The 14,468-nt window shown below is 36.3% G+C and overlaps 1 protein-coding gene across 6 annotated transcripts in view; it reads right to left on the reverse strand.

Moving 5' to 3' along the window:
* Positions 1–14,468, reverse strand: part of SNX13 (sorting nexin 13) — a 68,452-nt gene that overhangs the window by 33,228 nt on the left and 20,756 nt on the right. For all 6 annotated transcript variants that reach the window (XR_014226538.1, XM_082284262.1, XM_082284260.1 and 3 more), the window contains exons 2-6: positions 12,805–12,917; positions 8,147–8,249; positions 3,110–3,199; positions 2,535–2,656; positions 52–173 (exon numbers count right to left, since the gene is read on the reverse strand). Coding sequence is in view for 5 of the 6 variants with exons in the window: in XM_082284262.1 (XP_082140388.1) it covers positions 52–173; positions 2,535–2,656; positions 3,110–3,199; positions 8,147–8,249; positions 12,805–12,917 (550 nt within the window). In the remaining variant the exon portion in view is untranslated. The remainder of the gene's footprint in view (positions 1–51; positions 174–2,534; positions 2,657–3,109; positions 3,200–8,146; positions 8,250–12,804; positions 12,918–14,468) is intronic.

Consider the following 14,468-nt stretch of genomic DNA (forward strand, 5'->3'; position numbering starts at 1 on the left):
CACAGAAGATACCAGCCTACTCAGACTCAAATAAAAAATATTTCACTTTACCTTTCATCTGATCACCTTTCTCTGCTATCCTTTGCTGAGCTTTTCTGAAAACTCGAAGATGAGTGCCAAAGTCATCAACAAGTCGTGTAGTGAAATAAGGCTGCCAGTCTGTTTCCTTTGACCTATTAGTAAAGGACATCCACGGAAATGAATTATTTTATTCTGAACACAAAGAACAATAATAAATTTCTGCTTCTCCTTCCTTCCTGCCAAGAGCCACACTGATAGTAAACATGCAAAAGCAAAGAAATAAATCAGTCTCCTAATTGCCTATCCACTGAAAAAGCAGATATTGTAAAATACCACTCCTGCACCATATTAATATTAATGTTTGATTTAGCTGAAAGTCAACACTTGCATCTGGAATAGTGTTCTGATTCGTGACATTGTCAAGTATCTGTGAGAAGTCCTGACATAAACAGTTTACAATGTAAAACTAAAATACTCTCCAGGTCTTTTTCAGCCATACTTCCTACCATTTTGGAAGGCATCTAATCAAAATAATTTTCCTCTGAATTTGAAGAAAATGTACCACTGAGAAAACACACATTTTACATGAAACTAAATGCACTCTAATATTATCAACAATTGATTCCACAGCTTAGATGAGGTACTTAGCATACTCTTCCAACAACACATACAGGTTTAGGTTAGAAAATAGTCACTGTTAGATTTACATAAAATGACTTCCTTAGGGGTGTGAAAAGGATAGAGAAATTTTTATGATATCTGGCCTAACTAGGCAAACTAAAAATGTGATTTTTGCGTTATAGGTTTAATGAATATTGATGCTAGTAATAGCTCTCATCCTGCATTAAGTGTTTTATCGCCTGACCTCTCTCAAGATGCCCACTTTTTTATAGCAGGAATCCTTCTACAACATTTCCTTTTGTTGTTTGTTCCCTTACCTACTCTTCTTTCATCGAGAAGAGGGAAAGAGATAAGGAACTCTGGAAGAAAGGGAAGGCTACTGCAAAATCTAGACGTGTAAATAAGAAGCAGAGCTATCCCAAAGGGCAGTCGATCAAACCATTCCTATGGTTTGATCCAGATCCCCCATCCGCACAAGACAGAACCGCACAAAACCACTGGGTGGCAGCCTTACACCAGGCTCCCAAAGCTGCAGCCCTCAGGGAACAAAAAATTCTCACTGTACTCAATCTCCCCAGAAGCTGACAGGCTGAATGAAACTATAGGCGATGGTTCTAATCTCAACTGCCTCAGCTATATCCAACTACAGGCATTATAAATACACTACATCATTTTTTCTGCAGACAAAGAGTTGCTGCAGGCCTGTGAAATTGATTTGCTTTGTACAGCAGAACACAACTGCACAGGAGCAGTGACTATTTTTGAAGAGCTATAGTACTGCCGGAAAGAAAAATAAACTTGCTAGAACCTGACCTACTTTGATACAAACTCAGTGCTTGACACTGTCCAATGAAGTAACTTTGCTAAACAAAGAAACACTGAAGCTGGGTAGCCAGGTCCATTTCATGCCATCGTAAATTTGGCTGCTGTAACACAGTTTATTTAGCATAGCTTTCACTATTTCAATACTGTTTCCTAGGATTGTCATTATTTTACGACTAGTAAGATTATATTATAATTAACTTTTCGTTATTAAACCCAGCTCTCTATCTTTGACCCTCACTGTCAGAAAAGCACATTAACCTCCATTTTCAAGAGGGAGGGGATAACAACACCTTAAAATTGCTAAAAAGTGACGAACAACCTCTTGTGCAGAGAACGCAGGTAACAATAAGCACAGTGGGATGAGTACCAGAAATAAAAACTTTAATAAATGCGTATATGGACATAAAGACATGTGGTACCTGGGCTGAGAAATCAGTCATGCTAAAGAAGTGAATTTCCCAGACAAGCTGCTTAATCAAGTAGCAGGAAGTCGGGGAACAGCAGTAGAAATAAGGGGTAAATAAGAAACTACCCACTTGTTCTGAATCAATCCTGTGTTAAAAAAAGTATTTGCATATGTGGCATTCCATTTCATTCCACAGACTACTATTCTTCTTAAATCACCCATTGTTCTTACATATTGAAGAGCCACACCACTTCTAAAAATCATTTGAGGTGATACATGTGTTGAATTCAGACTTCCAGATTGACTTACCTTGGGAGTAGCACTACTCTGTACATGAAACAGACCTCAATACAAAGAGGTCACGATTCACAAACTTAATGCTTAAGTTGCAAAACAGAAAAAAAAAGAAGGCAGTTCAGTGATTTAGACATTAATCTAAATTTTGAAATGGCCATTTTGCAAAAGATCATGACTACAAGTACCATCATCTCCACTATTTCCCTAAGTGATCAGCAAAAGACTGTACTTCTCACAATCTAATCCTAAATTTTTACATGTTCTTACTGTAAAGGGCACTGAACTATGCTAGTAGATAAACTTAATCACTTATCTACTACCATACAATTCATAGTATATTGATTTAAATAAAAATAAACCTTACCTGGCAGAAAACTGAACAAGTGCATACTGAAGAGCCTGCCTAATTTCCAGAAGAAAGGATTCATCATCACTTAGTGTGTAATACCAATACTGCACATAGTCTCTCAGGGAAAACTGGATTACCTGAAATTGGAAAAAAAAAAAAGAACTAATGACAAAGGACAAAAAAAAATACAACAGTTTTTTGTGCCTGATAACGCGATAGCAAGGTATCTTAAAAGGTTACCAGAGTGAACAATACTCCCTTACCATTAGGAAACTGGGAGTGAAACAATAAAATTCACACACTGAAACTTCTTATTCATACTGGTTTGCACACCCCGTTTTTATCACTTCTTTTTCAGACTGGTTTGCACATAATGTTTTTATCACCACTACACTGACAAATATAATATACTGAAAATATACTCAAGTATTGCCCAATATGCTGGCCCATCTCCCATGGTTTTTTCATTTATCACTCTCAAATATGATAAAATCTTGAAATTCTATTTGTCACTCAACTACTTCCGTATTACATAGTCAATATCTGCAAAGAAAATAAAAGTAGGTTAAATAGTCCTGGTTAGAACTTACCTGTTGCAAAGGCTCATCAATTATGTTCGCACCTGTCAGTCTTCTGTCAATCTTAATAGGTCTGGCTTCACGTTTCATTTCTTCTATGCACTTGAAAGAGATTGGGAAATGTAACTTTGTAGGATTTAGCTCTAATTAAAGAAACAGCTCTACTGTTTATGACATATATATACACACTTCCAGTAATGACCTTATATATTTTCCATATTTTTATAATTTATAGAGAAGATATAATCATAGAATCACAGGATTATATAGGTTGGAAGGTGTAGTTCAACACCCCTGCAATGAGCAGGGACATCTTCAACCACATCACGTTGCTCAGAGTCTGTTCAACCTCACCTGGAATGTTTCCAGGGATGGGGCATCCATCCACCACAATATTTTCTGTGTTTTTCACTATATAGTACATAATGATGAGGACCTCCTGAAAACCTACTTCTTGCTTATTATAAAGGAGTAAGTGTTTGCTAAATTACTGGATCAGAAGGAAATAAAACTCAAATAGTTAGAAAAGGAGGGAAGGGGGAGACACAACAACAGCACAAGATAGCTTTTGTGCAAGACTCCAGTTCCCCACTTGTTTGTAAACTCGATCATGCAATCTCAGGCAGTTAATTTTCAGTTGGGCTTTTGGTTTCTTTATCCACCTCAGTTTATTCTATATGCCAGAAGAGAAATTAATTTTTTGTACCATTGCTACTCAACAAATGAGCCTTTGAAAAGTAATTAAGGAGGGAAAGAAATTACTTATAGAAGGATTTGCAACTCAGAGCAGTTAACCCCAAGAATGACCTCATCAGAGGTGACTTTTGGCAAGTGACATACTGAAAAGAACTCACTTTATCAGTGCCTCTCTCAAGTGGACTAATGCAGTGTCTTTCTACAAAACTTCAATGAAATAGGCAATAAATTCCTCTATTTTCACAGAAGCAACAACCCAACAACTTCCACTATTGTTCAAATAAACCAGTAACTTCTTTGATCTAGAGAGAAAGCTATGACTATATTGGAAACAAAGAAGAACTGCCAAAACTATAAATGAAGGAATTATAAACCATATATCCAGGGAATCTATTCTATGTGACTCGCCCCGAGTATCTCTTATTCAAAGCAGTTAACAGTGATAAGGCAGTGAAATACCTGAGGCCAGAAAAAAAATCATCCTCCTACTTAACCAACATCTATCACAACACAGAAATATTTTGTTGCAAAATTCTGTATATTCTTTAACTTTCAAGTTAGTTAATACAAGTAAGACTGGGTCAAATCCAAACAGTTAGTATATTCCACCTATATACTAAGGAATTTGCAAAGTATTTCAAAATTCTTTTTCATTCAAAGTATGTCAAAATCACCAAAAGGATACAGAACTAAATAATGAAATATTTTTACTAAGCGCAGCATAGTACAAATCACCAGACAAAACTGTCAAAAGACTTTTGAAGGACTGCATGCATAAAACCACATTTGGAAAACACAGAGGAATATACAGCAGCAAAAAAAGAAGCAGCCACAAGAAAGAGAGGGACACAGAGTCTATGCAAGATTACTTGGTAAAAATTTGAATGTTCATATGCTCATAGAATCCAGGTTTTCACCTGGATTTTAGGAATTCATCTTGTCCAACCTTCTGCTCAAAGCAGAGCCAACTACAAGGTTAGACCATTTTTTCATATTCTTTTTCTCCAATGAAATCTTTATGTGCCTGCAGTATAATTTAACTCGCTTTTGATATGTCTGAAGACATCTAAAATTTAGAGTATGTGCTTCTATTCCACTATAGGTACAACAGCTGACTGTAGTCTCACTTGGAGAGCATGGCTGGTTTTACATCTGCCTTCCAGACACTGACACAGAAGACAGACTTCAAGGAAGGATCCAACTCACATGACAACTGTCCAACTTGACGGCCACTTCACTCACAATTAGTCTGATGCACTCTACCAGTAAGAAATTATTAGTGAGGAAAAACGGGTATCACTTGTTTTTGTTACATTTGACTTCTCCTTGCTTCATTTTAAGCAGGTAGGAAGCACTTGGGAGGAATGTGAGACACAAACTCCACAAAGTGAGATGCAGCACAAACAAATGCAGGCTCCACAAGCATGTAACTGCATTGACTGAGTAACTTCAGACTTCTGCTTCACTGCACTAATGGGTATTTTTGAAGTCCTCTTTTGAAACTGTTAGGTAACTGTCAAATATGAGATATGCCTCGTTTGGACTGTGCTACTATTTCCCTTATTGCAGTCACAGGGTTTCATGAATGGAAAAGACACAGGATATTTACACATCTGCATCAAATCTGTGACATAGGCTGTGACCCAGTGACTTCAAGAGACTCAGAGACTATTCAAGGACCCAACATGCAACTACAGCCTGTAAGTTGTTATCACTGTTATCTTACTGTTCTTTGGCAATATTGTACCCAGCCTACAGAAACTCCTTGTCTTTTGGGTAAAGCTTAGAGACATCAACTACAAGAACGAAGCATTTCACACTTCTGTTTAAGCTGGAGTGAATCTGCAAGTTAAATTGAAAGTAGCATTCAAGTTAACAGTTCAGAAGGCTCTAAACTTACCTTTCATTCAACATTGTTTTAACACAAGCCTGCAGACAACTGTGTATCTTGCAGAGCCAGTACATTATTGCATCATCCAGTAGGTTTCTGACACAAAAGTTATATAATGACTTGCAAAAGAAAAACAAGTCTAAGTGTAATTTTTAAGCCTCCCTGTGTGTATGTAAACAAAGAAAAAAATAGCAGAAAGGTATACAATCTTCCATCAAATGTACATTAAGTATTCTTAATGTGAGGTATTCATTATATATTTGCTAATAGGTATAATCCGCAGCAATCATGGAATCAGCACCAAATCTGGTGTTCTAACATATGGTACGTTCTACACATTACAGCCAGCCACAACTTTGATGGTCTGTATTACAACTGATGTCTGTAAAATCAAGCATTTGAACATTTATCTTAGCCTAAAGAAAATCTCTAAGTACCAAAAATAACCCAAAACTATCAACAGAACTCTGATGAAAAGACCATCTTATAAAGAACCAATATCACCAGATTACTCCTCAGACTACTGGAAAATAATTTAATGTTAAGGTGAATTCAGTTTGTACTTGGTTCATGGAAGAAGTATAATCTATACACACCAGCCAGAGAAAAAATATTCATTGCTCAAGACCACTTAGGGCCACAATGGTTTTAAACATGAAAAAACTTCAAGTTAAAAATATACCATACAAGTCAGCAGAAATTTAATACAGATATAGTAAATAGGAATCACAAGCAAACATCACATTTGGTTTTGGCTGGGACTCATCTCTACTTGCACCGCTACTGAAAAGCTCAGCTGCACTTGTTAACGCTACTTTAATGCGGTGGCAAAAGAGAAATGCAAAACACTATTGTAGAAGACAAACAGATTTTATTTGGTGAACAGCTCCAAACAGCAATTAATACGTCAGCTAAAAATAAATACCTTTGCATTACAAAACTTAAACCCAGAGATTAGTCAAGACAGGTCAGTTGAGGAAAAGTGCTGTGTCAATAGTCCATACTCAAATCAGAAGTCAAACTACTGAATTTGCAAAGATTACACAAAAAACTCCACAAGAATTTAGTCCTTTATAAAGCAACCAGAGCATACATATATACTGAACCCCAAAAAAGTAACATTAACATTAAAAAAAGTTTCAGCATGCAGAGGAAATTTGAAAGACAGAAAAACTTCTTGAAATCCGCTCTCAAAACACAGGACATAAGTAACACTCCACAACCTATATAACAGAAGCACTAAAGTCTATATAGCACCAAGAATCTTAGCCATCTAAAATGAGGTTTCATTAACAGAACAGAAACATTAGCTGACTGCTGACTTCTTTTTCAGCCTTAACCTCATTATTTTTCATCTGGAGCAGTGACCTTTCTTTACAGTTTAGGATATACTTTCAGATTTATTTTAAAAGATTCAAAGACCTAAGTTAAAAGGCCACTTACCAAACCAGCTATGAACCAGACACAGAAAAAGTTCTGTGATTAGAAAACATACTGCTGAATCACAAGGTAAATTTCTGTGTTACTAATAATGCAGAACACTCACCCCCTTTGATAGACAGTATGAAGTGTAGTGACTAACAGCTAAGAAAGAACAAACAGGATGTTTCAGTCAGAATAGCTGTGAGATTAAACTTAAAATAATTAGCAATCTTTGGGTTTTCTGTATTCTGATGCGCGCAAATGGATCGGACCAAGAGATATATATGAACTTCTCAGCTGACAAGATGCATTGGTTCATACACCAGGAATTCCTAGAAATTCTACCTCTTGGCTATTAACAACATTTTCTTGTACTAAACAGATGCAGATTTATCCAGTTAGGAACCCTGAACTTTAAATCCATCAACCAAAATGACGTGTCTGTTAGGAACTCAGAAAAGAAAAGAGCTGAAAGTGGATTCCACTGCTGCTCTTTATTCATCTGTGCCTTTCCAGAATTTTTGCTAGGTCTTGAAGAGAGCCAAAGATAACCTCTACATCCTTCAAGTACTGCAAATGTAGACTTTGTAACAGTTTGACTTTCATAGGCAAGCAACTTTCTGACCACAACCAAAAGTGGAGAGACTACAGATGCAGTGATGGAAGACACCTAAATAGTGATGACAATCTTGCACAAAAAAGTAAGGAAGAGCTACCCCCCAGAACAAACCAACACACATGAGTAGTCTAGAAAAGAATGGTTTAGTCATTTCCTCACAGATGATATTAGCCAGTCATATCATACTCATTTCTCATAATGAAGAAAAAATACTTTAAACAAACTTTCCATAACCTATTAAAAACCTTGTATATCATAAAGGAAAAATACTGCATTTCACTTACACATTGCAGCTGACTCAAAAGATAAAAGCAGGCTATTTTACCTTAAGAAATGGGAACAATTCTTAGATCAAAACTGATTATTTCTAGCCAAGTTATAAAATCTGATCTAAAAGTTAAGACCAGAAAACTTTCCTTACCTTAGGGATCCCAACTGATGTACAAGGGAGAAACGAATGCTCGCACTGCTCAAGGTATTTTTCTGAATTGCTTTTTCCAAATAAAAGAGTAACCACAAAACCCCTAAAATGGAAAAAGAAAGACCAGGTGCAACAACAGCCACATTTTCTGACCTCTAGAAAATATTCAACAGCAAGTTATAAAATGACAATATATGACAGTTCTCACTGTTTACTCTTGTGCTTTTTCACACTGTAACGTGCTGCTCAAAATAACTGACAGAACTCTTAAGTATGAAGTTTCCCAGTCTTGTATTATCTGTCTTGATATATTCTTACCACACAGCAGATCTACATAGCATTGTCTATGCTACAGTGTGCCTGCTCTGATGGCACATTGCCTGTGTTCATAAATATTAGCACATGGGAAGAGGGGTACATTCAGAAGTTGCTCTGGTTGTATTTACATGAAGATTCTCCTACTTCGACACTATGAAGAAATAAACTCTGTAGGCTACTTCACTGTAGCATAAGCCACAAAATCACAGTCCAGGAATAAACTGATGCAGCAAGCATAACCAACCATTGTATATGTTTAGACATTGCGCTCACCCTTGCTACAACAGTAAGAATTTATTTACAGCTTATGACACCAGGGGACAAAAACACATGAACATCAAGCTGGTTTTACTGAGAAATAGATGAAAACCTAGTGTCTCTCCCAATTATAGCATAAGCAGAGCATGTAGCCTTTGAAATATCAAGCAAAGAGGAAAAGAAAATAGATTAGCCTTGGGATAGCTAAGCACAGACAGCTTTTTACACAAATTTCAAAGCATTCAATTAAAAGGCCAGCTGACCAGCATTTGTGACCACAGGAACTCACAAAGCTATTCCAGGCTTGAAATGTGCTGAAGCAATACATTCTTTTAATATACATAGCTGTTGATATATGATGCTCTCTCTCACTTGTAAGATTAGAGAAAAAATCTTATCCAAGGTAAAATATGCCATTTAAAGGTTTTGATTCCCACAATTAAATTTTTTCTTTTTAAGTCCCCCAGAGGCCCAGTAATTCAGAAGCTGGGAGGTTAACTCCATGAAAGAGGGGGGGGGGGGGGGGGGGGAAAAAAAAAAAAAAAAAAAGGCTTGACAATGCATAAGAGGAGTTTACTAGATACTCTAATTCCCTGACAGCAATCTTTACCTGCCATATGACAGCAAGGAACAAAAGCAGGTTTAATTGCTCTTCTGCTCCTTATCACTTTAAAATCATAACACCAATCAGAGTTCACAGACAAGAATTTCATGTTTCACTAAAGTTTTGGGGTTTTTTTAATTATTAAAGTTTGGATTTGCTTTTGATCCTCTATGACTTTTCTATTAGAAACCTCAGTTGTCTTTTAAAGAAACAGTATACTCAAATTTGGTCTAAAATCAACTTTAACTTCAAACATCCATCAGCAAGCTGCTTCTCCTCCTTTATTCAAAAGGACTGAAGCCTTGGAAATAACTACCTATGCATTATATCTCTGTTTTCTCTCAAATATTTTCATGCTTTTAAAGTTAATGACTCATTCTAAAATACTAATACTACTGATACGGTTTAAAAATATGCTCATCTTCTTAGATGCCTTTAAGTATTTTCAGTTTTATCCTAGAAATGCTAAGAGCTTCTTCTGTGGCAGAATCTAATACATTTTATTCTCTAATGTAAAATCTTGTGAGTCTGACCATTCAGGGCATCTGCTAGCTAACCTGAATCGTCTGGTATAAATGCTTATTTAATTCATTAAGATGATTCTCAATACATGAATGACAAATCGTATTAGTCTTCTCTAAATGAATAGAGCACAAAAATGAAAAGACTGTATTTTGCTTAATTTTTTTGTAAATTCTTCCAACGATTACTGGATGGCCAGCTTTTTTTCAAGGGCAGATTAACAACAGAACAAAGGTAAAAGAGAGAGAAAAATGAAGACCACAGATTTATCATCTTCCCCTCAAATCTGGAAAGTAAGTCTCAGCTGAATGCTTTGTGAAAGTCAAAAGGCAGCTACAGAACCATTCCTGATTTGGTCAGCAGTTACAATCATTAATGGAGCCAGTCAGTCATATACATATGGATGTGATTGAGTATCAATAATTATAGGGTTTGATGACAGAGCAAATTCTTTTAAATGGCAAAGCAATTGATGATCCAAGAAATTTCAATTTTTTTATTTGGCAAAACCACAATTCACATCATTTTTATTTTACTTCCTTAGGACTGAAAGAGGGAAGGAAAGAGAGTAAGATAAGAAACAGTCTTAGCAGAAGAGACAGATGGCAACAGACAGTCTCAGGACTCAGATAAAGGGGTTTACACCACTACTTGAAGGAGAGGGAATAAGAAGAATAACACCCTGTAATATTCTACACAGGTTAATTAAAAAATATCTTTCTTTAGTGTCCTGCTTTTGAGCTCAGTTCCCTAAGTGAATGAGTTACCAGATCCTGAACGGAAAAAGGCTAACATTTTATAAATGAGTCTTGACATGAAACAAAATGAAATAAAGAGAAATTGTGATTTTGAACTTTTATTCATATATACAAATGGTTTCAGTATTCTTCCATGTCCACCAAAAACAATAGTACATTTACTACAAGACATCTGTGCAAACACAGAGTTGAGAGCAAATCAAAAAGAAGTCATTAGCACATAATAGGAGTTAAACAGTATAAACAGATTGATTACATTGACACAGATATAGCATCACCATTGTCTTCCTGCACAGCTCACTGGCGTATAATGTAGATGCTTAGGTCAATACTAAGAATATGACCAGCTGTTATTCATCATTTTCTCTTGCTAAAACTACAAAATGGGACAGAAGCTGGACTTCCACCTAGTGGAAGTCAGAAGTTTTTCATACAGGCCACTTCTTTTCTGAATGAAATATAAAAACCTTGAAAACTGTGTGACAAATTGGACAAGAACTCCAAGTTTCAACAAAAAATTCAACCATAAAAATCCACGTCCAAAATTGTTATTTTGCTCCAGAGAAGGGTACAGTAAATATTACGGACACTACTACAATCATGAACCAAAACTAAAGTTTTGTTTTCTAAATTTATATATATGATGTTATGACATATACTTGCTAATCGTAAGTGCTAAAGTTACTTCATAACAATTTCTGTTTGTTTCTAACAGAAGCATGACCAAGCACTTTGTGAAACTTCAAGGGAATTAATTAAAAAAAAAAAAAAAAAAGCAGGCAAGAATAATTTAGATACAAACCCATTTGGCCTAGTTAGCACTCGCAGTTCTGTGTGCTGAATGTTACAGTAAGTGAGTCACTCTGAGAAAGATTAACAGTGTAAAAAAGGGCCAGATCACAGCTTTAGCCAAGATGTATATGTCAAAGTAACGAAGTGATGACTTTCTGCTGCAAGGGCTGAGACCTCACATCTACATACATAAGTAAACACTCTGCTTTAGCAGATACACTACCACTAGATGAATTCTTCCTTAATAAGATCAATGTTTACTGACTAGCTACAAAAATGAACCAAAGCAGCAGAATAACCACAGCAAAGAGATACAAGAGCTGACTTGAGAATGAATGAGCTCAGGCACCACATGCAGTTTAATGGTGCCAAATTGTAGCTGACTTCAGACACGCTCTAAGAGACTGCATTGACTGTTAGCTTTGAAAAGCCAAACAACTGAAACTTTGCAAGAATGAAGGAAGGATAACCTCCTAAGAAATTATTATATCCCATGTTATTTTCCATACTGCAAGTACTAAGGAAGTGGTAAGACAAAACAAAGAGCAGATGCACTCTTGCCCTTTGGATGAACTCTGACTTTCGCCCTGGACAAACAGATAGCAAAATATGCCAACAACACCTGTATCAAGACTTAACAAGACAAAAGCATTTATTTCAAGTTAGTTTTACTTTAACTAAATCCCTTTTCTAGCAGACTGACGATTCGGATTCCTCAGAGATGAAATACCAAGCCTAATACAGTTGAAACCCAAGTGTAGCAGCTCTAATTCTGGCTACTAAACTCTACTACATTTTTGATGAAATATACAGGAACATACACACATTCTGTATGGCATCAAGTAACAAGGGAAAAAGAATATGCCATTGAGACATTCTAACATACCATTAAAAATGTTTTAATGGTTACAATGCAGACACCATAATATACAATGTAGTAATGGTGCTAAACTTCACCTGTTTCCTCCCTTCCTGCCTATAAGATAACACATGAAAAGTCTACGGCTGCTGAACTGATCTACTTGTTCAAAGTGTAGCATTATTTCCATACACCCAGGACAACATCCACTCACATGAATCAAGCGCCTTAGGTAGGAAAATGAGATTGTGATAGAAAAGGAAACATAAGTACTTAGAAATACCTGGGAAAAGAACTGACACAGTAATAAAAAGTATGAACTGAAATTACCACTGTTTTTATGTGAGCATTTGCCCTCTTAACACCCACTAAAAATAGCTAAGCTGAGATTTCAATTACAAAAATTTTGCTCATAAAGAGGTGCTCAAATGTGGAATATTAATTACATAAAGCCACTTCAGATTTTCTGAGCAAGCTCTCTGCTAATACACACATTAAATTTTTTCTTTCACAGCAAATTAAACAAAACACTACACAGTGTACTTACCCACCCACAAAGCAGAGGATATAAAATGCAAAGTAAAATATAGCGAAGGGTCCAAAAGTTACTAGAAAAAGCACAAGGCCAAGACTTCCCCATCCCCAAATGGAAAGAGTGGTCTGTAAATAAGAACACATAGAAAAGGAATAATTAATATTATATTCATACAACTTTAAGTCTCCAGAGCAATACTTGTAGCTTCTACGATGTTTGATACATTTTAACCAGATATAAATTCTCCCTGATGAAATAAAAATTACCTTTGTTTTTAAGAGCATATTGCTATCAAATATGTCCCCCATTATATTGTGGGTCAGTAATCCAGTTTAGCCAACATTAGAGCATTTTTCTTTCAAATACTGTTCCTCATCTCTCACTTCAGATGCAACTATCGTCCTTCAAGGCACCACTTTTTTCTTCTCTATTCTCTTTCTGTACACTTTGTTTCTTGAGATCCCTTCCTCCACACCTCTCCCCCCATCCCTGCCGTGTGAAAAGTTCTCCACCACCTCCTCAGAAAAAGCAGGTTTTGAGACAGAACAGGAAGAGACAGAATAGAGCCTTGTTTTACACATCTAAGCATGTTATTTTCTACAACCAAGCAATGCTGTTTCTTCCCTAGATCAAAGCAGGTGCAAGACTAAAAAGGTGTCCCTTTCTCCAGTCAAGCCACAGGTGGGTCAACAGGTGCACCAAATAATTGGCACAAGTATACTTTTACTCTTCCCCATAAATAAAAGGGAGGGAAACTTCAGAAACTGATACTTGGGCAGTGGCAGGGAGTCGAGGGTTGTTTGAAAAGCCCATGATGAGGTTAAAGTCAGCCACAAGAGCACATGTGGGCCTGGAACGATTTTGGGGTTGATGTCTGGCGTAAATGCAGCAGGCAAAACTCCACCTGCACTGGTAACCACCAGTAGTACAAAAAAGGCAGCAAGATTCCAGTTATTGTGCCAATATAGGTTATAGTGTAAGTGCATTTATATACATACATGTACACACATACTTGATCTATCTATCTAGACACACGTGTCTGTACATACCTATACGTACATGCATGGTAATCTAAAAAAGCAAGGCAGGGAAACCTGACTGACAACAGTTTTTACACCATCACAATGCTGCAGTGCAGTCAACAAAGCTTATATAAATTTAATTCAATCTAGTCTCTAGTTCAATATGGAAAGCATGTTTCAGCCAAGTCCCAAGAGTGTGAAACACAACGATGACAAGTATTTATAGGCCACCAAAACTGTTCCAGCTCTAAGGTTCTCAATTTTTTTTTGGTTGTTGTTGTTGAATTTACGCCTTTCCTAACAGTGATCAAATGACACCCTGATGGGAACTCAGACAACTGTGTCAACAAGTAACACTAAGAAAGTATTTTAATAAACTCGTCTTGCAGTTTCACATTTAGAAAACAAACAGAGATTGAACACCAGATTTGCAGAGAGCCCTTTTTTAGCTTTTAATACGAAGGAGCTACAGATCATTTCTCTCAAAGGACTATTTAGATTTCATCTTTTCATCTTAGGTACAGGTTTTAAAAAAATCAACTTTTTCAAAAAAAGTTTTAAAAACCCTATAGACAATAAAAAATAATATAAATTAAGACTCCTATATAAAGCACCTTTGATTATTTTCTGAGAGCAAGACCAAAAAGCAAAATC

This window comes from Coloeus monedula, assembly GCF_965178545.1.
Source record: "Coloeus monedula genome assembly, chromosome: 1".
Lineage (NCBI taxonomy): Eukaryota > Metazoa > Chordata > Aves > Passeriformes > Corvidae > Coloeus > Coloeus monedula.